At 37.0% G+C, this 27,717-nt stretch overlaps 3 protein-coding genes across 3 annotated transcripts; 2 read left to right on the forward strand and 1 right to left on the reverse strand.

The window, feature by feature from the left end:
• Positions 1-797: 797 nt before the first annotated feature.
• Positions 798-4,694, reverse strand: LOC148942015 (uncharacterized). The gene is made up of 3 exons (XM_089103351.1): positions 4,248-4,694; positions 2,908-3,058; positions 798-1,212 (listed from the first exon to the last, which is right to left on the reverse strand). Exons 1-3 carry the CDS (start codon positions 4,632-4,634, stop codon positions 1,013-1,015), a joined length of 738 nt encoding a protein of 245 aa, XP_088959477.1. The 5' UTR covers positions 4,635-4,694; the 3' UTR covers positions 798-1,012.
• Positions 4,695-6,413: 1,719 nt separating this feature from the next.
• LOC148942016 (zinc finger MYM-type protein 1-like) lies at positions 6,414-7,313 on the forward strand. The gene has a single exon (XM_089103205.1). It carries the CDS (start codon positions 6,414-6,416, stop codon positions 7,311-7,313), a length of 900 nt encoding a protein of 299 aa, XP_088959331.1.
• Positions 7,314-7,644: 331 nt separating this feature from the next.
• Positions 7,645-8,340, forward strand: LOC148942017 (uncharacterized). Its single transcript, XM_089103206.1, has one exon. The coding sequence runs from the start codon at positions 7,645-7,647 to the stop codon at positions 8,338-8,340; it is 696 nt and encodes a 231-aa protein (XP_088959332.1).
• Positions 8,341-27,717: the final 19,377 nt, after the last annotated feature.

Consider the following 27,717-nt stretch of genomic DNA (forward strand, 5'->3'; position numbering starts at 1 on the left):
GATGTCAGGAAGGTCTCTCGTTATCTCTAGGAAACGCTCAATTGGGAACCCGAAACACAGAGGAATAAGGTTTCTCTAGGCCCATACTCTAGTTTTTACAAAAAGAGGTAACAAAACTCTCAAGATTCCACATATTTTTTAATTAGATGGACAAAGGGATTGAAGCCCTTAATTCTGCTACCTTTCAACTCAAAGTAATATCACCTTGAAGTTCACCCCCCTCGTTATAGTTTGGTGCCTGAAAAAAAATGCAACAGTATTTTTTATATCAGCCAGGGTCAGATATGTGTGCACTGTGATGAAACTAGGATCTTAAGTTCGTCCTAAATGTCTTGCAAGAAAAGCAAAATACCTAAAATTACAGTTTATTAATGTTTTATTCCCACAATCCCACCAAAAGTCCGGAAAGCCAAAAAACCTATTTTTGCTGCTTAATTCACTGTTTTATGTAAATCAAAATTGTTTTGTTTGTATTAAACAAAACTTTTGCTCGTTCTAAGTTTTTATTAGTACCACTCAGATTGATATATAACAGTGTTTGAAGTTGATCAAATAAGGGATTTCTATACCAAAAACTTCAAGATGACATTTAAGTATTTCACAATAAAATCAACTTGGTGGAAGTGACTTAGAACTTGAGAGTCATGGCTAATTAGAGTGAATCCAAGATAGATACTAAAGTAAGTATTTCAACAAATGTTTTTAATTAGCCACGAAAAATCTTCATATAGAGCTCTGACCTTAGTCCGAATATTCTCTTACAGCCTCCCCTCCAAAAAAACCCATGAATTCTGCTAAAAGTTAATCTAGGTGGCCCTGTAAAATCTAAAAAAGGAAAACCAAACATTTCAATTAAAAACAGTAAAAAAAAAAAATTTATTTCAGTATAAAGAAAAAAAAATGAATCTACTCAATGTCTGTTCCAGCTATAGTGTAAACACAAATATTGTCATTATCTTGTTGTTCTTCCAGATCATCAATAATCTCTAGGACCTTGGCCATAGCAATTCTTTCATTTTTTTTTTGTCAAATGTCTGATTTTATTGGCAATGAGTCTGCCAAATATTCCTGAATTATCTTCTTTAGGTTCTGTTTTATTTTGAATTTTTTTTAAAACATCTGAGGCTTGTAATATGGCATCAGTAATACCATCTTCTTCATTCTCTCTTCTTTTAATTCCTCTTCGTTTTTTGGTGTTTTCTTTAGAACCTTCTGTAAAAAAAAAGAAGCACAATTTAATCATAGTTGCATACAAATGACCCAGAGGGAGTTGGTGAGGGTAGGTTAAAATACAAAAAAAGCAACAAATAAATGTCCTTTCATCCCAATTTAAAATCAGGATGGCCTTCTGATTTATTTCTGGCATTCAGCAAGAAAATGCCAGATATCTATAAACCAGATATGGGAAACAAATAGTATATCCCTCAGTTTAATTTATGACTAGACAAATACAGGTCAAAGCTAGCATACCTTTAATTGGTTCTAGGAGTTTCCCCTAAAAAAATACCCCCAGAACACGCATCCTCACTGAAAGGAAATTATTCTCAAAAAATTACTCTCCACAGAAAATTACCCCAGACCCCCCCCCCCTGCAGAAAAATCCCCCGCAAAAAATATCCCTGCTTTTTCCCAATAGTAACTGTAAGCAATGGACAAATTTAAAAACTTATAAAGGCTCTTAAAATTGTAAACTGGGGTTCTTTGATTGGTGTGTAGTTGGGGAAGGGGGAGGGAGACTCAAAGGGTGTATTTTAATGCAAAAAATTACAGCTCTCATTGAACCATCAGCTAAAAAAAGAACAGGTTCAAAGGGAGAGATGATGGGAGCTTGTAGGTTGAACTTGATGTATAATACCAAGGGTTGTAACCATAAGAGTTTAGGTCCTTTTTATAAGTTGAAAGAGATTTTAGCCCAACCAGTCGTGGGCAGGCGGGGGGGGGATAAACTCTAGCCATCCTTTAATTTGGCCCTTCCTAAAATTTACTCTTTCTCAAATGAAAACCCTTTATCATTATGAAAAAAAACTTTCAATTTGACTGCAAGAATCAATTTTATTTCAGTTGATTTGCACAAGGCAGTGAATTATTTTTTTTTTTTTATGAAACTATGAGAACACTTAGCTTCAGCTAAGAACATTTTTGCTGCTTCGTGGTGTTTCCAAAAAAACTACAAAACCAATCAGAATATCATTAGCACAAAACTGACTTGTGTGGAATCCTTACACCTTCTTAGATATGCATATAACACAAGTTCTACAATATTGACAAAATGTGAGACCCCTCACAGACATGGATATTGTCTTTATATATTCACAAATTTCTTATTCAAAAACTTATAGGATCATAAAACCATTAGGAATCCATTCGCACAAAACTGACTGTTTACAATCCTTGTACCTTCTTAGATATACATATAACAAAGGTTCAACAATCTTTACAAAACGTGACACCCCTCAGAGATGTAGATATTGCTGTCTCATATATTCACAAATTTCCTATCCAAAGATCAATGGAATCAGAAAATGGCTTTGATGGACAGATTTTATTTCTGCAGTTTATAGTAGGAAATATATTTTGAATAAAATTCAGAATTAAAAATAAGAACTACTATATTTCTTACTAAAAATTAGGTTGAAATACTGACTGAATATTCTGTATTCCATTAAAACTGAGCATTTTTATTTATTCAATCTGGTATTTGCAGCTTACATTTGATGTTTTGATTGTACAAGAATTATTTTAGTGTTAAAAAAATGTCGTTTTAACAATATCTTATAAACTTGATCTCCTCAAAAGAAACCCATTCCCAGAAAATGAGTGAGGCACAGACATAGAGAGAGAAAGGGAAGCTTTGCACATGTACCAAAACAAATGAAAAAAAATTGAATATACACTATAATAACAAACCTTGACTTTTTTCTGTAATAGAGGAGTCTACGTCATCCTGAGCTTCAGCTGTACTTTTTGGTTGAAGATCTGGGGTCGAGCAGCTTGGGGATGGAGAAGAACTGGGGTTGGAGCAACAATTTGGTTCAGAGCTTTTATCTTGGGATTCTTCCTGTAAAATCAATACTAAATGAATCAATTATATGAATTTTTTGTGGCTTGTCTTTACACTTTGTATTGTGGGCATTTGTAAACAAATTTGAGGATGGCAGGACTGGAAAATATGCCTTCACAAGAAATCTCATGTATTTGTAAAGATCAACAAAGGATTGCAAATTTTAATGAAATAGCAGTTCAATTTATAACACAAGAAGCATTACAAGTCAATCTGATAAGTTTTTTTGAAAAATATATATTATATCTATTACTACATTGGAGTCTTGACAGCACTTGTAATTCCAAGTAAAACTGCAGCATACTCTGGTTACAACTACACTCTTTGATTACAACAACTTTAGAATGAGTTAACAGCTGGCATGTTAAATTTCTAAAAGCTTACTGTTGGGATTTCCATATTCTTGTTATTTATATGCACTAACCTAAATAAGAAGAACTTAATAGACTAATCAGTTGGTTTTTGAGCACAACTGCACTTCACATAAATTACAAATTCATTTCACACCTTCTTCATAGTGTTTTTGTTGAAAGGCATAACTGTCAAATTGTTTACAAAGTCAAATTGTTTTTAATTCCTTACTGAAAACCATCAAAAAAACCTAAATCAATTAAACAAGCACTATTGTCTACTGATTGATATATGAGCTTATTTCCAAAATTTTTATTCAGTAGGTTACATTATTTTTTTCTTAATATAAAAGATCATCCCATTAAAAAGCAATTGTTTACCCTAGTGAACATATATTAGAGGCTAAAGGTCTGTTAAATTTACAGAATATAATTAACTAGCCTACTCTTCTCTGGCTTATAGTACAAAGTTGGTAAAATATTAAAAATAGTAGGCTATATAACAGATCAGTAGAATTATATTATATAAGGCTATATGTGGCACTATTAGGAGGTGGAATAGGGGACTACATTCTCAGAGCAGCAAATATTATACTGCAAATAAGTTTTGGGGAATCTATTGACAATAGGCCTACTCTTCTGTTATTAACATGTTTCCTTTTGAAAAGCAACTCTCCTAATCAATTAGCTATTATGGAAAATAGTGACTCAACTATAGGTTTAATTGTTTAATTATAGGCCAATAGCATATAAGCTTATATAGCCTATAATATAGCTTAGGCCTATTAGATTATCTAAAAATTGTCAGTGGAAAAATTAGGATATGGCTGACATACCTGAATAATTGTAGACTGCAAAATGTTCTGATGTCTTTCATCAGGAGCAGACCGAATCTCCACATGCTGCTTGAGGAATTGGAGGTTTTTGTATAGGTCCCACATTGACTCCTTCCCTACTCCACTGCCACTCTTCTTCCTCAAAACCCTCAAACGTTCATTTCTGAATTTCCTTTTTAATGACAGGAAGTCTAATTGAACATTTTTAGATGAAGTGCCTGGGTAGGCTAAAGACATTTTTTCAGAGATGCACCTCCAGACATTTTCAATAAAAATTTTGTCCATATGTTTTGGGTCATTTTTAATATATAAACATGGATTGCATTCTATATAGATAATAAGTTCTTCCCAATATTTGGATTTTTTTCTGTTCCATGTGGCACACATTTTTACTATATTTTATTTCAAAAATTACTTTCAATTTTTAAATGTAAATTCAGATGAAAGTAGTGAAATTTGCGACACGCTGATTGGCTATAATCGAAAATCCTAGACATTTGTTCTAGCCGCTAGAACTCTGTGTCTAGCACAGTAGACAGAATATAGCCTATAAACTGTGGTGTCTAGCTAAGCGCCGAATTTTACTTGTGAACGGTCGTTGCCTAGACATTGAATTCTGGCTAGACACGTGTTCTAGACACGGATTCTAGCTAGACACGCATCTGAACGCCGCTTTAATGTATAAATCGCAAATTTTGTGGGGAAAATCATATAACCGAGCATATAACAAACAATTATAGATATAGAGGTGTCATTCAAGGAGGGGCGGGGGGCAGGCGAAGACTTCACATATGACTCCTGGGACAACAGCCTGATTTATAAGACATAATTTATGGCAGAGTTTTTGAAGAGCTTAAGAGAATGACAGGGCATTATATGCTTTCCTAAGGCCCAGCCACTTTTGCTAGGCGGCTGCTCACCATTATTTATACCTCTTGTTATATTCTCACCCTAGAAACTGGGTATGGCGCAAAAAGGGAATGAAAAAGAGCTAAAATACATTTGAATTGACAGTTTTAGTATAAATAAGAATTGCTGCTTCGTGACAAAATTCTACTTTTTAAAGTTAAATCGGCTGTTATTGCAAGGCATTCGCTTCACGTCAGCGTGCTTCATCCAAAACAAAATTTACGACTTGCCCTCCAAGATTTTGCTGATAATCTAGGTAAGTACGACAATTTTGTTGTATTGAGTTGCTAAGTTTCTTTTTCGGATTATCTTATTGTTTAATTTACGAAATTCTACTCGTAGTTAAACTGACAAAAAACGATATATATGTTTTAACCCTTTTAAATTTCAGTTGACTAGCTTATACTATTTTACCGAATTCTAAAATCTGAGAATTTGAGCATTGGGAGGCACTTAAACATGCAGAAGATGCTAGAGCGTATTGAATGATCAGTCGAAAGATTTTTGTATACTATCGTCAATTTTGGTGGAAATAAAGCTATTATTATAAATGAGAGAAAAAGCACCCTATTTAATAGACCACCCCTTTATAAATTATGAAATAACAAAAACAAAAAATATTAAGGGCAAAATTCCAATACGTAACACTAAACGGTAGCAGAAAAGCTAATTAGAAGCTAGGAGCAGGGGCGTCACTATCACTTTTTTTTAGGGGGGGGGGAGCACGACGAAAGTTTTCCAACAAAACCAAAACTGTACCGACGGAAAAAAGGTTTAGAGTGGCGAAAGTTTCTGTATAAATGGGAGTAAATGGCTTGAAAACAGTATTTTTTGCTGCGGAGCGTTGGAAATTCTAGAAATATTTACTAAGAAAGTCTATTATTCCTTATGTCTCCTAGACACCTATTTAAGGGAACAATTCTTTCAGAGCTATCGGCCTCTGAATAAAGTTAAAACGTTTAAAAGCGAAAGCACTGGATTTTTTTCTAGGGTGGAAGTGTAGCCGATGCATCGGACACGATATTGAGAGGCAATCTTGACATCTCCCACCATAAAAGGGAGGCACCCAACCAGCCAAAGCTAGCCGAATACCCCAAAACAAACAGTCGCCGTTTTTCTGCTAAAGCCTATGAGAAAAAACCATGGGTAGAATACTCTATTAAAGAAGACGCCATTTACTGATTTTGCTGTCGGCACTTTTCCTTAACAAGAAATTATGGAAATACTTCTGATAATGTAGTGTTTGTCGACACAGGAATGAATAACTGGAAAAAGCTATTCGAAAGGATTGAAAAACACGAGGCTTCAGAAGCTAATAACGAAGCAAATCGCCGCTGGACCAAATATAAAGCAATTGAGTGTGGCACATCTGAGTCAATAGATATAACTCTCTATTCAAATCGGAAGGAAGCCATACCGGAAAATCGCCTGCATATAGTCACACTTGCAAAAGTGGCATGTGCCCTAGCACGCCAAGGGCTCCCATTTCGAGGTCATGATGAACACGACGACTCACACAATCGAGGTAATTTTATAGAAATACTAGAAATGATGACAGAGGGAAACCCGGATCTTCAGCAAAAACTAAAACGTCGGTATGGAAGCTATTTGAGTTTCGACTACCAAAATAGTCTTATAAGCATACTGGCTGACCTCTTGCGAGAACAAACAAGATGCTCTATTAAGAAATATTGGGCAATCTGCGCAGATGAAACGAAAGATCTGTCGAAAAAAGAGAAGCTTGGTTTAATTATTCGGTTTATTGATAGTAATGCTATCATCCGCGAGGAGACATTCGGAAGTACACATCTTGAACAATTAGATGCTGCATCCCTTGCTAATGCAATCAAGGATCTTGTTGAAAAGCACGAGCTGGATTGGAGCACCTCTGTGGCTCAATGCTATGATGGTGCGAGCCTCATGAGCGGCGCATGTAAAGGTGTTCAGGCTATTCTTAAAGGATTTGCACCACAAGCTAGGTATATTCATTTTCACGCCCATCGCCTAAATCTTGTGCTAGTGCAGTCAATAGCTTCTTGTCCGGAGGTTAGAAACTTCTTTTCTTGCATTCAGGCATTATATGTCTCTCAGCCGAAGTGTACCACGTCACGAACTTTTCTTTCGAACCCAACAAGAACGCGGAGAAAAGAAGATTGAGCTCGAGCGGCTAGCCGACACTCGATGGTGCTATTGGTTTTCCTCAATTCAGAAGATCTGGACACGTTTAGGTGCTATTCTCGAAACATTAAGGGTTATTTAGGATGAAGCCAGTTCAAAAGAGGACCGTTCTGAAGCTTTTGGATTGTTGGCAACAATTGATGCCTAATTCTGGCTCATTCTTTAAATAATGAGCCGTATCTTTGGTCCGATAGATATTGCGGCTATAAAGCTCTAGTCCCAGAGGCTCGTTCTTTCAGGTGTAAATTATCGGGTTCGAGCAGTTCAACAATAGGGTCTAGAGTTCCGATCTGAAGAGCGTTGGTTTAAGATGGTCGAAACACCGAAAAGCTTATGCAAGCAGCTCTCAATCCAAATAAAGAAGCCTATACGATTGGTTGCTCTAAGCAGACGCCTTCTCGATTTTTATGTCGAAACCACTGTCGGTGCCAGAGCAAGAAATGGAACAGAAGAGGATCGTGACATTTTTCAAACTTATAGGTCGGACATTTTATACTTCATAGTCGACCGAGTAACTTCGGAGCAGAGACAAAGGGTTGGTGAAAACTCCTCAGTAATCCAAGGCTTAGAAGCGTTTGAGCCAATTTCCCCGAATTTCCTGGATGCACGTCTAATACAAGACTTTGTACATGACTTTCCTACATTATTAGTAAATGAGTTGAAGTTTGGGTCAGAGATAGCCTTGGCAAATTCTTATTTACAAAAGATGAAACCAGAATGCCCATCAAAAGCTTTTGCCTTCCTCTACATGAACAAAGACACCTTTGCTGTCATCTCGGAAGCTTTCGAAATTTCTGTGACGCTCCCCGTTTCAATTGCCTCTAAAGAGAGATTTTTTTCAACGCTTAAGAGGGTTAAGACATATCTCAGAACAACCATGACTGATGAGCGACTTAGCGATTTGTTAGTTATAGCAACCCAGCCGGAAAAAGCGAAAAAGATAGATTATAACATTGCCGTCGACAAGTTTGCTTCCCTGAAGCAACGACGTTTCCCATTAGAATAGTGGCTCTCTCTGGATACTTCAGTCGTGATGCAAACAAATTTATGATTTATTTGCTTAATTGTGTTTATGTACTTGAATTTTTGTATATCTAATTGTGTTCTAAACTTTACCCAAAGAATTTTAAGTTGGCTACCGCCTAATTTGGCTTGATTTCCCCCTCTCTTGGAATTTTGGTAATTCAACCCACTGGAGGCTGCCTATTGAGACATGGAGTTTGCCCCTTCTCAGTTTTATTTTTCATTTACGCCGGTGCGCGTCGTGCTAGAAAACCCTGATCTAGGCCTTCACTCAATTCAATTCTTAACAAAACAAAATGATATTTCCTAATTATAAAATTTCTTTTTTGGCTTAGATCCTTCACAGCACAATATATGTTTTTAAGTGATTTGCTTCCCTAAAAAGGAGTCTAAGAGGTCCAATATAAGGGATAATACATTTTTAAATAATATTTCAAAAATATCCGCTACTTGGCGGCAGGAAATGCTCTTTCCAAGCCATCCACTCGCTCTGAATTAGAAACTTTCACCAATTCAAACTTTTTTTCTTTTTTTTTTAACAGAATATAATCAGCATAGTTTTGTACTTTCCTCACAAAGTAAAAGTGAAAATTTGCAAATTTTCTTTCGTGAGGTGGCAAAAATCTTGCCCCCCCCCCAGCCTTTTTCTGAATTTACGCCACTGTTGGCAGCCCCAATGAAAAGGGCAAGGAATAATGATGCCACACCAGTAAAACGGTTGGAGATGGCTAGTCCATCCATACCCTATCTCCCCCTTTCCAGGCCGACAATGCCTCCGCAACTTGCCCCTCACCTGGAGATGCCTGACCCATTGGTGGATCCAGTCGAGATAGAAATATCTTTTTATTGTGACTGTTCCATGTGTAATGGTCATTATCATGATTTTTACTGTTATCATGAACCTACTACAACATGCCTAGACAGTGTTGAAGCAGGAATAGACAAGAAGAATCTAGAGGAATTGAGGAGAAGAATCTTGCTTGATATGGAGAGAAATTTATACAGATTACAAGTAAGCTCGCATAAAACAAGGTTCGATATGACAGAAAAGGAAGAGGAAGATAGAAAGAAGAGACGCAGAAAAAAGGACTTTTTCTACAGATATATCTCAAAATATAGTATAAAAGACTGTAATGAAAACTCTGCTAGAGTTTTCATCTATAGACAGTGAGGAAAGAGGGCTGCTAGAAAGTAGTTATAGGTTGGTACTGTGGCGTGAATTGCTTGCAAAAACCCAAGTAAATGACTTGAAGTAAAACTTTTAACAAGAAATGACTGAAAAGCGTTTTTGGGGAGATGGGTCGCTAACAGTGGGCTTCTAGATATTAGTTATAGTGTGGTACTGTGGCGTGAGTTGCTTGCGAAAATCTGAATGAATGACTTGAAGTAAAATTTTTAACAAGAAATGTCTGAAAAGTGTTTTGGGAGAGATGGGGCGATGACAGAGGTGCGTCACAGGGGCAGTAATAGTGTAATATTGTGAGGTGAAATGCTTAGAGTATCAAACACTAGTATAGGAATGGGGAGCTTCTCTTTTCCTAAATATAGTGTTAAATGAGATTCTTTAGCTTATTTTCGGAACGAAAAATGTTGAAAATGTCTTAGGGGGTGAGGATTAGTGTCATGTGGAGGGTTGGGGCGATTTCGAAAACAGTGTGGCAGCGCCATTCCGCTATGGGCTATAAGTACTTTTAATGGTTTGGGTATCTACTCTTCTCGCAAGATGATCTTCCAAGCTCTCCCATTAGGTGTCATTGCTTAAGATGTGCACTGCCTTTATTGCGAAGCACCCGTGTGTGTGCCGTTCTTGGAGGATTCTCCCATGGGGTCCTGGAGTCTAGCTTGTAGGATACAATGGCGTAATTCATATTATACCTGGTCACGAAAATAATGGGGTCTTTCTGAAAAACAGTGTACCAAAAAATGGCTATGAATCTTGGCAATACAGAAGAAATAATAGAACGCCTGGAATCCCGGGCGCAAAACCCCTATGCCTTCCCAAGGCCAGAACAAAATTTGCACTTTACTGAAAAAAATATAAATATTTTTACTTTTATAACTTTAATAAATCAAATAATATTAACATTTTGATTACTAAATATCAGTATAGTATCTTAAACTGACAATGCACATTCATTTGTATTTTTTCAGTAAAGTGCAAATTTTGTTCTCGCCTTAGGAATGCATAGGGGTTTTGCGCCCAACATATGTTAACATCTGCTTGTTTTGAGTTTGACTCAGTTAATTATTCTAATTTCTGTTCGTTTTGGGTTTCATTTATTTATCGATGTTGATTTTTGGTAGTTTGACGCTTGGTAGATTATCTGATTTTATTTTTGCTGATTTTTGTTTAATGGAGTTCTTTACTTATCTTTGAAAAACTTATTTTGCGGAAGAAGTTTTTTTTTTAATTAATTTCTGTTCGTTTTATATTGACATGATCTTTTCAGGGAAAAAGAAAATAATACTTTAATTCTTTTCGTTTTTTAAAACTTTATGGTTTTGCCTGCTATTTGTATGCTGGAGAAAATTTTTCAGCAATTTTTAACAACATACACCCTTTTAAATATCTGGACACAAATAGTACTGTTTAATTTAGTGTCATACCTCCTCTAGTTGACCTGAAATAGAAAACTTGATACCATTCGCAAAAAATTCTGTTTACTTTGTTTGATAGTTTGTATACACTTACGCTATTTTTATTTGGTTAAATTTTAAGAGCATAAATGGGAGGGTTGGCTTGGGAGAGTGGGCGTGGTAGGGTGGGAGTGAAAGGGGGATTAGTTGCCCTCAAATCACTTTCGACTATTAAAAAGGGCATCAGGCCTTTCTAATTTCAATCGAATGAGCCCTTTTTGAAGTTCCCACGACAACTCCTTCGATACGAAATGCCCTTGTCTAAACAACAACAACAACAAAAAATAATACATTATACCCACTTCAATCTTTACTATAAAAATGTCAAGCCTTCCAATCACTTTCGACTATTAAAAAGGGCACTAGGCCTTTCGATTTCCAATCGAATGAGCCCTTTTGAAAACGACAACGCTTTCTATAAATATTTTATATGCCCCCATGGCATAAATTACAACCCTGACCCTAAAGTCTGTTAGGGTGGTTGTCATCCTCTAAGACCGAATTTCCAAAACTTTCAACTACGTGTGACAAAATGACTATCTCAAACTTTTGATTGGATGTATTTTGGGAAGTGGTGGGTGTGAGAGGGGTGGTAAGCGCTCTCCAATCACTTTCAACTATTAAAAATTGCCCTAGCCCTTTCAGTTTCCAATCAAAAGAGCGTTTTTAAAGTTTCTACGACAAAACTTTCAATAAAAATCTTATATGCCCCCAGGGCATAACTTACAACCCTTGCCCTGAGTGCTGGGAGGGGGTGTCATTCTCAAAGACCTAATTTCCAGAACTTTCTACTACGTTGAACAAAATCGTTATCTGAAAATTTTGATTGGATGTATTTGGAGGAATGGTGGGCGTGAGAGGGGGGTTAGTTACCCTCCAGTCACTTTCGACTATTACAAAGGGCACTAGTCCTCTCAATTTCGAATTGAATCCGCCCCTTTTGAAGTTTTAAGACAACTCTATCTATAAAAACCTTATATGCCCCCAGGGCAGAACTTACAACCTTTGCCCTTGGGGCTCTGGGGGGTTTGTCATCCTTAAATACATAATTTCCAGAAGTTTCAACTATGGTGAACAAAATGGCCTTCTCTAAACTTTGATTGAATGTTTTTGGGGAAATGGTGGCGTAAGAAGGGGGTTAATTACTCTTCACTCACTTTCGACTATTAAAAAGGGCAATTTCAATTTCCAATCAAATGAGCCCTTTTTGAAATTTCCATAACAACTTTCTATATAAACTTTATAAGCCCCCAGAGCATAACTTACAACCCTTGCACTGAGGGCTCTGAGGGGGTTATTATCCTAAAAGACCTAATTTCAAGAACTTTCAACTACGTTGAACAAAATGGATATCTCAAAATTTTGATTGGATGTTTTTGGGAAAATGGTGGGCGTGAGAGGGGCGTTAGTCGCTCTGAAATCACTCTCAACTATTAAAAAAGGCACTAGTCCTTTCAATTTCCAATTAAATAAGCCCTTTTGAAGTTTCTATGCTTTCAATAAAAACCTTATACGCCCCCAGGGCATAACTAACAACCCTTACCCTCAGGCCTGTGGGGCGGGAGGGGGGAGGGGTTTTCATCCTTAAAGACCTAATTTCCAAAACTTTCAACTACGTTGAATAAAATGGCTATCTAAAATATTAATTTGATGTGTTTGCAGAAAAGATGGGCGTGAGAGGGGGTTAGTTGCCTTCAAATCACTTTCGACTATTAAAAAGGGGACTAGCCCTTTGAATTTCCAATCGAAGGAACCGTTTTTCAAGTATCTACGGCAGAGATTTAAATAGAGAACTTATATGACCCCAGAGTATAACTTAAAGCCTCTGCCCTGAAGACTGTGGGGGGAATGTCCTGATCAAACGCATAAGACACAGAACTTTAAGCTGCGTGGAACAAAATAGCTCCCTCAAAATCGCTATTGTATATGCTTGGGAACATGGTGGGCGTGGAAGGGGCGTTAGTTGCTTTCCAATAACTTTCGCCTATTAAAAAAGGCACTAGCCATTTCAATTTCCATTCGAATGAGCCCTTTTTGAAGTTTCTACAACATCGCGTTATATAAAAATCTTATATGCCCCTTGGGCATAATTTACAATCCTTGCCCTGAGGGCTGTGGGGGGGAGGGGGGTTGTCATCCTCAAAGACCTAATTTCCAGAACTTAAAACTACGTTGAATAAAATGGATATCTAAAAATTTTGATGAGATGTGTTTGGGGAAAAGGTGGGCGTGAGAGGCGGGTTAGTTGCCCTCTAATCACTTTCGACTATTAAAAAGGGCACTAGCCCTTTGAATTTCCAATCGAACGAGCCTTTTTTGAAGTTTCTACGACAACGCCTTCTATAAAAAACCTTATATGCCCCCAGGGCAAAACTTACAACCCTCGCCCAAAGGGCTATGGGGGAGTGTCCTCAAGAACATACTTTCTATCTGGAAGTCAACTACGCTGAACAAAATGGCTATCTCAAAATTTTGATTGAATGTATTTCGGGAAATAATGGTCGTGGAAGGGGTGTTAGTTGCCTTCCAATCACTTTCGACTATTAAAAAGGGCACAAGCCACTCCAATTCCCAATTTAATGAGCGCTTTTCGAAGTTTCTACCACAACTTCTTCGATACGAAGTGCCCTGCTCTAAAGGAAAAAATTAATAAATAATACATTGTGCCAACATCGTTCTTATATGCCCCCAGGGCATAACTTAAAACCCTTAACCTGAGGATTGTGGGGGAGTGTCCTACTCTTTATCTAGTCCCCGTTTCTTGTCTTGTTCTCGAGTGTCCCCGTTCTTTACTTAGGCATCGCGATCGCGCTGCCTATGATTTATACAACAACTTTCTATATAAACCTTATATACCCCAGGGCATAACTTAAAACCCTTGCACTGAGGGCTCTGAGGGAGTTATCATCCTAAAAGACCTATTTTCCAGAAGGTTCAACTACGTTGAACAAAATTGATATCTCAAAATTTCAATTCAATGTGTTTGGGAAAATGGTGGGCGTGAGAGGGGCGTTAGTCGCTATCCAATCACTTTCTACTACTAAAAAAGGTACTAGCCCTTTCAATTTTCAATTGAATGAGCCCTTTTGAAGTTTCTACGACAACGCTTTCAAAAAAACTTTATATACCCCCAGGGCATAACTTACAACCCTTTCCCTGAGGGCTGTGGGGGGAGGGGTTGTCATCCTTAAAGATAAAATTTCCAAAACTTTCAACTCCTTTGAATAAAATGGCTATCTAAAAGTTTTGATTGGATGTGTTTGGGGAAAAGGTGGGAGTGAGAGGGGGGTTAGTTGCCCTCAAATCACTTTCGAATATTAAAAAGGGCACGAGCAATTTGAATTTCAAATCGAATGAGCCTGTTTTCAAGCTTCTATGACAACGCTTTCAATAAAAACCTTTTATTCCTCCAGGGCATAACCTATAATCCTTGCCCAGAGGGTTGTAGGGGAGCGTACTCCTCGAAAGCGTGTTATCAATCTAGAAATCAATTACATTGTACAAAACAACTATCTCAAAATTTTTATTTAATACGTTTGGGGAAATGATGGGCGTGGCGGGGACTAGTTGCCCTCCAATCAGTTTCGACTATTTAAAAGGGCACTAGCCCTTCGAATTTCCAATCGAATGAGCTTTTTTTGAAGTTTCTACGACAACGCCTTCTTTAAAAACCTTATATGCCCCCAGGGCATAAGTTCAAACCCTTGCCCTGAGGGCTGTGGGGGAGTGTCCTCCTCAAAAACATATTTTCTTCCTGGAAATCAACTACCCTGAACGAAATAGCTATCTCAAAATTTTGATTGGATGTGCTTGGGGGAATGATGGGCGTGGGGGGGGGGGCCTAGTTGCCCTCCAATCACTTTCAACTATTAAAAAGGGTACTAGCCCTTCGAATTTCCAATTGAATGAGCCTGTTTTGAAGTTTCTACGACAACATCTTCTATAAAAACCTTATGAGCCCCCAAGGCATAACTTAATACCCTTGCCCTGAGGGTTCTGGGGGAGTGACCTCCTCAAAAACATATTTTCTATCTGGAAATCAACTACGCTGAACAAAATAGCTATCTAAAAATTTTGATTGGATGTGTTTGGGGGAATGATGGGCGTGGGGGGGGGGCTAGTTGCCCTCCAATCACTTTCGACTATTAAAAAGGGTACTATCCCTTCGAATTTCCAATTTAATGAGCCTGTTTTGAAGTTTCTACGACAACGCCTTCTATAAAAACCTTATGAGCCCCCAAGGCATAACTTAAAACCCTTGCCCTGAGGGTTGTGGGGGAGTGTCCTCCTCAAAAACATATTTTCTATCTCGAAATCAACTACGCTGAACAAAATGGCTATCTAAAAATTTTGATTGGATGTGTTTGGGGGAATGATGGGCGTGGGGGGGGCTAGTTGACCTCCAATCACTTTCGACTACTAAAAAGGGCACTAGAACTCTCAATTTCCATTCGAATGAGCCCCGTTTGAAATTTCTACGACGACCCCTTCCATATGAAGTGCCTGCTCTAAAGGAAAAAATAATAAATAGCACATTGTGCCAACCTCGGTCTTATGTGCCCTCAGGGCATAACTTAAAACCCTTGCCCCGAGGGTTGTGGGGGAGTGTCCTCCTCAAAAACATATTTTCTATACGGAAATCAACTACGCTGAATAAAATGGCTATCTCAAAATTTTGATTGGGTGTGTTTGGGGAAATGATGGGCGTGGGGGGATGGGCTAGTTGCCCTCCAATCACTTTCGACTATTAAAAAGGGCACTAGCCACTCCAATTTCCAAGTAGAATGCTAATATTGAATTTGCTTGCCTTATGTTCCTTCCTGTGCTATTTGCTAGCCTTATGTTCCTTGGTACCTTTCCAGTGCATGTGCTTATGGATTTGCTTGGTTTATGTTCCTTCCTATGCTATTCTAAGGGTTTATGTTCCTTCCTATGCTATTTTAGGGGTTTATGTTCCTTCCTATGCTATTCTAAGAGTTTATATTCCTTCCTATGTTGTTCTAAGAGTTTATGTTCCTTCTTATGCTATTATAAGGGTTTATGTTCCTCCCCGTGATTTACTCCTCTCTCTCTCTCTCTCTATCCCAGTTAATTTGTTGTTGTTGGTAGCTCAGTTTCATTGTAGCAGTGGCAGTTTCAACACATGAAAAAATATTCCCTACACATCCACTATGCATGTACACACTGGGCAGCTGGTCATCATGTGAGAATTGCACAATGATTGATGAGTTTGATGAAAAGGGCAGATTATGCAACCCGTGTAAATTACATAGAGGATATGCAGTACAAATTAAAGGTTGTAATTCCTGTTTTGAAGAGGTGTGTGACTCTCATCCTAGAGGGAACATATTCTTGAACTTCCGTTATGATAAATGTAATCAATAAGAGAATAAAAATCCTGGTGTGATTAGAAGAAATCCTAAGCGTGATTTTAGTTTAATGGTGCGAGATTGGTATTGGCGTGGTTTTAGATTGTTCTGGGAGGAGGAGCCGGGTCAGCGATTCAACTGTTGGAACAACAAAAGAATTTGGTTTCTACGTCATCGTTGTGAAGACAATAGTGGCGTTTTTTTTGGGTGGTTGGTTCCGTGGTTTAATCGTGTTTTTCCATTTTTGCGTTTTAGACAAAACACGTAACAGCATTTTTTAACAAAACTTCGTTTTTTTGCGAAACACGAAACATCATGTTGCCTGTTCGACTGTCTGTTTCCTCAAACTTGGAACTTGCTCTTTGTGCGTGTTGCGTGTTCGATTGGTCCCTATACAGATAGAAAAAAGTTATCTGTAGATGACAAAAGAAAGGATAAGATGGAAGGGAAGAAAATGGACATAGATTCTGCTGAATATGCGTTTTTGAATAGAGGCCAAGGTGAAACATATGTGTACAAGAAAACAGGCAAGTAAAAAAGCTCAGAATTTTTCCACATGTTTCCACAGTTTTCAATATTTTGCCACTTTTCCTAAAATGCGTTTTTAGACGTTCAACCAGGAACATGGACAGAGAACACGAAAGCGACAAAAACTGCGTTTTTGGGCTAGAACATGAAACTTGGAACATGACCCATGAAACACGGAACTTCGAAAAAAAACGCAGCTAATGACTAATATGATTATAAACCCACTGATTTTTATTTGGCTGTGACGGATTGTGATTCACCACTTGAGGACACTGTTCGTGACATTGCTTCAAATAAGCAAATTAAAACATATGAATTCTATAAAATGAATTAGGATAGTATCAGTGACAATACAAAGAGATATGACAAGAGTGAAGTTACACCCTACTGTAGAAAATGTAACCCTGACATTGCAGCACATCAGGATCAGTATACTGTGAATTCAGATAATCTACCTACATTAGTTGTTATCGACAAATACCTAGTAGAAGAGGAAATCTAAAGAGTAGAAAAGTCGTTTTTATCATGTACATACAATATTTTTATTAATAAACAATTTCACATACATTTTTAGAACATTTTATTCGTAGGGCACAAAAATCAATATTAAACACGCTTGTAAGTATATTTTCCACTAGAAAGTCGTTCAATCAAGGTAAGTCAACGTAGATGTCGAGAAACTGCTTGTAGGTATAGCCACGACATCTGAACATGAAAAAGAGTAATGCATGAAAGCCACATGTCTTAGTCGTTAAATCCTGCACTCTTCGTTCATTTTGAATAATAGTTTTCCCACTGCTTTCAATAAAGTTGCTGATGTCTGGAGTGTAGAATTTATAGGGTAAGCCAAGAGGATCAAAAAAATCAATATTCTTCGATGTTTGAAAGATACAGAGCCAATGGCCTGTCTTCAAAGTCAATGGACTGCTATTAACAATGATTAGGGTATTGTTAAAGCTTGGAATTTTTTCAATGAAGTCCGATGGTATGCAATAGAACTTTTACTTGGACATGTGTGGATCCATACTAAATACGTTGATTATTTTTTGTATGTTCATGGTGCTAGGTCTAGTAGAAAACTGCCATCAGGTGGGATCTCCCAATAGTTTTCAAATTGACTCAATGATATTAGCGTGATACTCTCATTCAAAGCATCGGCAAATGTGCACTCTAAGCGTATATTTCTCGTTCGTAATATACTCATACTCTGGGTACACGACATCTCTAAAACAGCTACACCATGAATTTTTGAAATCATTCAACCGGTTTATCCATTTTCAAATAGCAGGGAGTCATGATCTTGGGATTGCATGGTCAACTCGTACAGAGTTCTCTGGGATTTTTTGTCAAATGATAGAGTGTACAGTGGAATACCATTCACTTTGTACACAAGGCTAGATAGACCGAAAAAATTAAAATCATTTTGGGATTCAGTCCAGGATCCAACGGCACTGCCACTCTTCACAAAGGCCAAAGCCAATTTTGATGGGATTTCTCCATTGATAAATAATGAATCGGTATAGCTACGAGAGCCGGTGGCAATGTGGCGTTGATTGGTGATTGTATGGGGGACAAAAAGTTTAATGTTGTTGCCATTGGCTCTTAGCTTTTCCACTGCCAATGCAACAGAGCTCATAACCTGTTGTTTTCGAAAGTGGAGAATTGCCGATATGATAATGACATTTGCATCAGGTGCTGCAGGAAGGGTTTTTCTGAAAATGAAATTCGATGGGGCCAGTTGCAACTTTATGTCAATCTTGACATTGGGGGGTAACCATTGAGATATATTGAATATCTCATGATTTAATTTTCCAACCAGATGATATTCCTTGGTCACTGAAAAAGTCAACTCACCATCAATATCAACACTCGATTAATATTCATAGCCCAGTGATTGTCCTCTCAACTCTTTCAATGTCTTTGGAGTCATGAACATAATTCTACATAGGTTGCATATTTGCATAAATTATTGTTAGTACTCACCAATGCTCCATTAGTAAATACATTAATATGTTTGAATAGGTTGTGTAGACTACATTTTTCGTAGGAGAGACCATTGGCAGCAGTTGGGGTTGTATTATCTGACTTTTTCTTCACCGCAACATTTAAATCAATAAATGTTGATGACAAATCAATGAAATAGTCCTCATTGGTAAATATATGAAAGTGTATATATTCCGAGAGGGGTTGTTGAGGATGAAATTGTTCATAATAGCCATACTTGACACTGACATCAACATTTTCAGCATTGAACAGATTCAATGAGGAACTGATTGATGAATGTGATTCCTTATGGGGGATATAAGTCGTCTTAAGAGAAAAAATCCTTCTTTGATCTAACAGTCTTTTTCTTTTTCTTCTTCTTATTGGTCTTCCCTTTTTTATTCATCAAAGTTCTTGTTGATGTCCTTCGCTTCCCGACTAAGTGGAGACTGATTATTGAATCACGCACACGCATCCTCTTCAATCACTCCCCATTTTGCTGGGAATTGAACTGCCCACCAACGGCTCTTACTGAAGATTTAATGTTTTCCTTAACATTCTCGTTGAAATTCTTACCCGACCCCCAGTCCTGTAGTGTTGAGGTAGCAAAATTTGATGCAGCAGATACAAGATATTTTCTAGCAAAGGGGTAGTGCAGAACGAAATAGTCTAGCAAACCAGCTACCAATAGCCAGACATTGTAGTACACCCCTTGTAGTAGTCCAATCCGTTGCCTATTTGACGTGGACTCAGAGCACCAACATAGCAATCGATATCGGGACAGACAAATGGAATTCTTCTATTGTTCATTTTAGGTGGTGTTGGTGTCGCCGACAATAGTGTAGCGATAAAAAAATTGGCTGGCTATACTAAGTATGGTACTAAGTACTGACCGCGTTAAAAGCGATATTATGCCCAAAGGTCGTGAGCTTACACCTTGTAATTTCCCGATAGCGCCGCTTATAGCGCTAAAGATTGCGTCAAATTGGCTAGCGCCGCCCTCAATTAATGGGAGAAAATAAAATATGTAGACATATAAATGTGGCCTCTTTTTTCTTGAGCTATCTGGAGATCAGATTCCTCTGGGAGCGCTACCTTGGAGACATGCGAACTAATTACCTATAACTAGGCTAAATGCAGACATATAAAGTGAAATAAACACAGGTAAAAAACAATAGATTTATTGGGACTTACATATTTAGGTGCACAGCAGTGAGTCACTTCGAACGACAATAATGGTGACAGAGGTACAACAATCAAAGAATTGTTACGGTCGTACGCCTAGTAATTCTGTCTAAGCGGTCCTTATTCTACATTACGAATATTTTCAAAAAGCATTTTCACCCCACTATCAAAGGTAGCTCTTCAGTCCTGCGCTGTAAGAACTGGCTCATAATTGGCCCGGGTGGTCCAAGGATGCGAACCTTTATCCAATAAATTCTTTTAAATATTTCTGATGATTCAAGCGTTCACACGGTTCTTACCATTTAAACTTCCTTAGAAATATTGTGCGTAGTATTTTTTTTGCTAATAATTATCTTAGCGAAATTTGAACGACTAGCGTCGTTGTTTGACTGAAGCTAGAATTCAATTTCTCTTTTTGCTTATTAATAATTTAGAATCTTGGAAGCGGTATTTGAACTCAATTAGGGGACGTTTGATTTCTGTCCGAATCATATTTAGAATGAAAGAATACTGTATTTTAAATATATCGCATTTTGCTCCCGGTACATATCACCCGACCCATCAATTAATGACGCCCCGTCATTAGTAATTGTTTGCCTTTGGGCTTTTAAAATGTTCGCCATTTATTAACTATTTCTTCTACATAATTGTTTTATATTTATGTTATGGCTTAATCAGGAGTGCTAAAAATTTTCTCTATTACTTTTCTTATTTTATTCTACATCCCTATCTAAAATTCATCTACCGGACTAAGATTATTCATGGTTCTAGGCTAGCTACTATATCAAAGATTTTTTAACTGACTTTTTACAAGGCCTTTTTTTTATTTTGCTGTATATATGGCATGCTACATTCTATAAACGCTACATTAAATGAATAACACGATAAAGATATACCTAATTCTACTTGAACGTCTAGCAGTACATACATGAATGATTTATAACAGACAATATTGGGTTTACCATATTCACTTGTAACCTGAAAATACTTTCACTATTGGTATTTTTGAGTTGTCAAAGTTATTAGGAGGTAATATATGTAAATTCACATCTATTTCATCACTTTCGAGTATTTAGTGCACTCACTCCTTCGGTTGCAAATTATTATCCTTCACTCTTTTTGTCTCGGTAAAAACTTTTAAGCATTTACGTTATGGTTTCTTCATGGAACAGTTCGAGCCTGATTGTGTTCACACGACAAGTTTTCTCTAATTGTCAACTGGGAAATGATGCTTCCCACTACAGGTGTTGGCATATGCTATCAGGGTTCATTCTCACCTGCCTTTTTTTGATAGTTCATAGGGTGCCTTATCATTAAGGGGTCGAACACTGGGAGTGCGTTTATTTTCTTCTCAGCATATCATTTTTAGGATATTTTGAGGCACTCGCGTAAAATTGTTCATTTGTCCCTTTTATAAAATTGTTAGCTCATGGCTTGCGTCGATTAACCTTTGCGGTGATTCCTAAGTTAATCACGGGAGAATTGAAGTTTGGATTTGGAAAGGGTTGACATCAAACTATAGTGAATCTTTCAACATGTTGTCTTTTACTTCAACTTCGAATATCTTCAAATATCATTCAACTTCAAATATCGTTAAATATCGTTTAATTTCAAATATCATCACTATACAGTCAAATGATTCTGGGGTCCATAATGATTGTCAAAGGCGATATCTATGTATTTATATCTTGTACTGATCGATGGGGTTCTCAGAATTAAACTTCAAATTGTCTTTAACTTCAAATTCGTAAATCTTCAAATATCTTTAAATATCACTTAACTTCAAATATCGTTAATTATCATTTAATTTCAATTATCATCACTATACAGTCAAATGATTATGGGGTCCATAATGATTGTCAAAGGCGATATCTATGTATTTATATCTTGTACTGATCGATGGGGTTCTCAGAATTTATGTGATTAAATAGTTCGATAATGCGCTGGATACTGAAATTGAAATATAATGTTACCTGATGCGTAATATGGTTCATGGTCGAAGAAACAACGATCAAAGGTAATTGTTGTTTTTCGTAGACGAAGCTGGGATGAAAATTGCCTGGAGTCTATGGTGAGTACTCTTCGTTGGTTGAGATATGATGAAAATAGATGCTACTAGGTTGTATCTGTACTGGGCAACTCATTGTAATGCTCAATATCCAATGTGTCCATCCACTTCCTGTAATAAAAATAACGAGGAGAATCACACGTTCTTTGAAGTTAATACTCATAGTACAAATAAGTCACGCATTAATTGGGTACATAAACCCCACGATTCGAGACAGAGTGAAATAAATACACCAATATTAGTACTCACAACGAAATTTTTTTTTGTTTATAATAAAACGATATAATTCCGATTGGGAAATCTAAAACAAAGATGTCTTCAAATTTGTTTTGAGAACGGAAACATAGATAAAGGGCTTATATAATTATTCAATACTTATTAAATAAACATAATTTACACTACATTATTAAGTTTGAGGTCTAATTTTACAACATATTTCATGCCTGCATTGTTCACGCACGTCCGTGCTGTTTAAGAAACGTATGTTGCAGCGTCATAACCACACGGTTTTACGTAAACGATACTACAATGAGGGAACGAGACATAACAAGGACGAGTGGAAACCTCTATACCCACTCTTTTTCTATTTTCTTCCCTATTTCTTGGCTTAAAAGGTCTCCTGGGGCTCCGGGTTTAACACTCGAGTTTCAGTTGCTTACCCGTGTTCATCTCTTGGTTTTTGCCTTAAGAGTCTCAGGAATTTGACGTAATTACACGTCAGTAGGGTTCTTATGGTCAGAGACGTTGCGAATACGAAAGATACGGCCAATAGTATGTTCCACCAGAAATTGATCGAGAACAATCCGTATCTATTATCTACATACGTTAATCTTTGGTCTTCATTTGTAAATAGGGGAGTTTGTAAATCTAATGCTTCTCTTATTTTTGTAAACCTTATTTTCCCTTTATTCATTTCTATTTTTGACCATATCAACGATTTTATTTCCTCGTTTTCTAAATTGGGAATAGTGTACGACAGGCTGATCGCCGTGAAGCTAGTTATTTTGGGACTTATTATCTTTGTTCTCGTTGTAATTAGCGGCGTTCGGACGGTTGACTCTTTAGTTACGAGTCGACACCCTTGCTTTATGGTTATCGTACCCACATTTTGTAACAGTAATTCCGTTTTGTAACTTGGGTCTATTCTTTCTGTATGATTGTAACAAGACAAAGTTCCAACAGTTTCTCTTGGAACAGGGAATAACCAAAGGTCATTTCTAAGGTGTATGAATATTTCTCGCTTAGTGCTTCCTATCACGGCTTCTCATGAATTCGGTGTTTCTTCCTGTTGTGTGTCTTTCAAAAATATATCAAACATACAGGATCCAGACTTGATATTATAAATAGGTAACGTAAGTTGGCATACTAAGTTTTTGAATAGTACGCACTCTTTTAAGTCTTGTGGATTGGCTAGGGCATATTTTCGTCTATCTTGATCAATAAGCAAATACTCTGCTTCAGGCGTGATAGTCATAAATGAATTCGTCTTCTTTATGTTAGGCGGGAAGGTCGAAATTTTGTACCGTTCGTAAACGGATTGTTGATTTATCAATGGAATTGTTACTACTACAAATAACTGTTCATTTATTTCCGTGACGTGGACTTTTAATTTAGTATAGTAATGGAATAAATTTGATACTTCTGGCTCTACGGGCAAATGTAAACCAAACGTTAGGTGCGTTTTTATTTTGTCTAACATATTTTTTAGGCTAGAAGGATCTACTAGGTCGTAGGACAAGGTTCCTCCCGTGAGGGCAAATAGTGCGAACTCGAACATGCTGACATCTGTCGCCAACTTTAATAGTGACATGGTAATTGTATTGAGTGAAACCATGGTTAAGCTCGCGTCTATTACCACACGGTCCACTTCATTCCTTAAATAATTCATTACGTTCATAGTTTTTGAGATTCTCTTAGATATCATATCAATTTTATCTCTCTGGTAATTTGCTACACTGGCTTGTATCTCCTGAACGTGTAATGTTACGTTCATGGCATTATTCAACTTTCTTACACTTTCCCTTAGGCTGTTTAGGTCTTCCTCTGTCGTTGAACTGAAAAGGCGGGAGGCGAGTTCTCCGATGATGGGAATCATGCCTGTAGACCTAGGGTATTGATTTCTTCGAAAGAATACTTTAAAAATCTTCTTGGTACTTTGTTTTAATTTTTTTACTTCCGTGTTAAATGATTCAAATAGGGCTTGTAATCTTTGTCTATATAGTATTAAGTAGGCTTGATGAGTTGAAATTTTTTGGGCACTTTTCTCATTCAGATTGGGTAACGGTTGTTCGTCTTTCATTGCGTAATTTCCATCGTAAGGTTTTCCTTTCCCTGTAGTCAGTAATTTAGGGTTTTGTATCGATTTTGTATTCGAAACGTTTTTCGCTAAGAATTCCAAAGTATCCGCCATTCTTGTTCCTTTGTAGTCCTCAGTGCTTTTTCCAATTGAGATGTCAATTTATGTCCCAGTCTCATCAAGTTCATCTATCATGAATTTTGATTTTGTATGTGAACAACGGACGTTGGAAACTTTATTTTCTTTATTATGCATGATTTTACTGGCCTTTAGTCCTTTCTTCGATCTAAGGTATTGAAATATCGATTCCTTGATTTTATTCGTGTTTTTTTCTAGTCTTGTTACTTGTTGGACAAGGTCTCGAAAGGTTTGGGGTCCAATTTCATAAAGATTTTCCATGCGTCATGGCTAACTAGCAATGAATTTTCATGCTTGAATATTACTCCATGTTTTACAATATCTTGGGCCACTGCGTGAACAACGAGGATTAGGATGATATTCTTAGGCCTCATCTTATTGTTTGTTTCTAGAATTAATTTATCATTAATTGTACCCATTTTTTGCAAAATTCTTTTTTATACTGCTTTGTTATTATTATATATATATATTTTTTTTTTCAAAGGAACTTTAATTTTTACTTAGGTTATTTCTTATTATGTAATCATTTTGTGGCATTGGCCAAAGAAAACTGATTTGTAGACGTAAAACAGAATAAATATTTTATGATTAGATAGGTTAGGAAAGTAAACTTAGGACTTCCGAGCTTAATTCTGGTCGTGATATACCTCTATGACTGGTTGAGATATAACTTTAAAGCGTAGCTAATAATCGCTATATAATTAAATTTTACATTATATTTCTCGAGTAAGGAACATAAGAATAAGCAAGCGTGCAGCACATAGTTACGCTTGTATCTTATTTCATGTGTGGGCCTATAATAATTATAATCTGCATTATGAAGAAATAGTTTATGTATACGAGGTTAATTTTTTCCTCACTTACCAACTAATAGGTAGTTTTTGAGCTTAGAATCTCCTCTTACTTTTCTTGTTGCTATTTTTATAGGGGTCTCATTTTCTTCGGTAAGTTTTTCATACTTTTCAGGAATAATTTACTACCGAGGGAATTGTATTCTTCAGATTCCGGGTCAAATAAAAATTGTTTGTAATATTGAATTTCCGCTAAAGGATGATGTATGCCTTCATATTTGACACATTGGTTTTTTTTTTCGAGGTTATAGCAAATTTTGGGGGCTCTGCATTTATCGAGGAGTAATAAGTCTCTTTGAGTGGGTCCCTTGGAATAGAAATACTTGATATTGAGGTTCTTTTGTAGGCTTCTTATCAATAATTGTAAACAGCCAAGTTGCTTTGCGCTTCTTCTCCTATATTTTGTTTTGACCTCCTCTCTAGCCGGACGATACTTGGGGCAATTTGCAAGAGCTAGACCGTACTTATAAGTGTGGGGTGCATACCCTTTAAGGTCGTAGGTTACATCCCATTCTTTCTCATATATTTGATTTCCTTGTTCGTCCACGACTAACATAGCTGCCGAATATATAATGTTTTCCTTCGCGTTCATTATTCTAATGAACTCAGTATCAATTATCGCCCTTCGAGTAGGTTTTGATTCCATTGTCATGATCTGAAAATACTCACAGTTAGGACCTGGGTCGATTTTTCATAGAAAATCCGAGGGGACCGCCAAAACCCAACAAATTAAAAGCTACATGGGCCTTGAGTTTCTCCCCAGGCTTCCCACAAAACTTGGTCCATCTATTTATATTTGATTACACAACTTAATACTGAGTAGGGGATGATTTCCATAGTTCATTTGTAGAATATAAGTTGAATTCCATGGAGGAGTATGAATTCGAAGTATGAATATCATCGATTCATATATAGAATCGATGACATTGACTTTGAAAACACGACCTCCCCTCTCCATGATATAAGTTCCGTTATTAATCTCAATAAATGGGTACGTTATAAGTTATTCAACTGATTAATTTACATTCATAGGGGTATAGTTGATTTTCGTAAGGTAGCTACCTAGTTGTCAGAATCTGCCACACAGGACCTAAAAATATTATTTGTCACCATTGGTCGACCACGAGCTTCCTACTTTGGGCCTTTCTCGTTAGCCACTTATATCTTGAATTAAACTATATTGCCTTACGGTTGATCATACTGCTTTGGGGATATAATTTAGGAGTGCAATATGAGACATTGTTATTTTTATTAAAACTCTTAGTCCGACCTTTGGGTTGTTCCTTCTAGTTAACAGTGCCTCTACAATTTTCAATTTAACTTCACTTGAAATGTTTTTTTTTTTGGAATTGGGACTTGTCCTGGAATTTGGAGATTTGAGAGCCAGTTTTGCGGCTCGAAGTATGGCCGGAGTACGACAACGATAATATCGTTACCCCCCACACTCCGAACCACCAGAACGCTCCGGCTTCCTTCAGTTGGATTGGATGCACCGTACTGGGATGGTACGTATAGCTTTTTGTATCCAAGGAAATTATTTGAATTAATCATATGCATCATTGCTTTTTAATTAGAATTTGTTTTCGGGAACTTATATATGTTGAACGGAATTTCTCTACAGCTTTTTTTTTATAATTTTATAATTTTTACTTGTAAATTAAAAGTTTTTAAATTATTATTCCTTTGTGACACCTATCCATTAAAATTTTTTAATCCTATGCTGATTAAGTGTAATTCCATCTATCGGGTTTTTTAACCGTTCTACCCGATTGTGTCGTTACTTTCTCCTCGACTTCTTGCTGTTTTTTTCTTTTTCGGTTTTTCTAGCGAAATAAGGTCAAACTTTTTGTATTGTTTTTTCAAAAATTCTTGCCCTTTTAATTTCATTTGTTTCCCGTGTGCGGCTGCTGAGGTCGGTCTTGATTTCCTTATTTCTTTAGCTACTATATGGTCTGATTCGCCGTCAGACTCTTCGGAACTAGTTTCCGACAAATCCGGATTAGAACTTTTAGAAGTGGCACTTTTTGAGGTATCACCTGCCCTTCCTTCGTAAATTTCTACTCCTCTAGAAGTAGAAGGTTTATTCTCTAAGTCCTCGCCTTGAGTCTTCAACTTGGGAGATTTGAAATATTCTTGAGAGCTTTGGGAGGAATCAAGAGTTTTCGCGGGGTTCCTCCATTGTTTGAATGCCATGTCTTCAGGGGGATGGGGCATTCTTTGCACTAAGGTTTCCCTCCCTGAGGTCCACTGTTTAGGTTTGACCTTGGATACAGTTACATCATGATATTAAACTTGCTGGTCATCC

This window comes from Artemia sp. Qi Xiang Cuo, chromosome 17 (assembly GCF_049724085.1).
Source record: "Artemia sp. Qi Xiang Cuo chromosome 17, ASM4972408v1, whole genome shotgun sequence".
In the NCBI taxonomy this organism is placed as follows: domain Eukaryota; kingdom Metazoa; phylum Arthropoda; class Branchiopoda; order Anostraca; family Artemiidae; genus Artemia; species Artemia sp. Qi Xiang Cuo.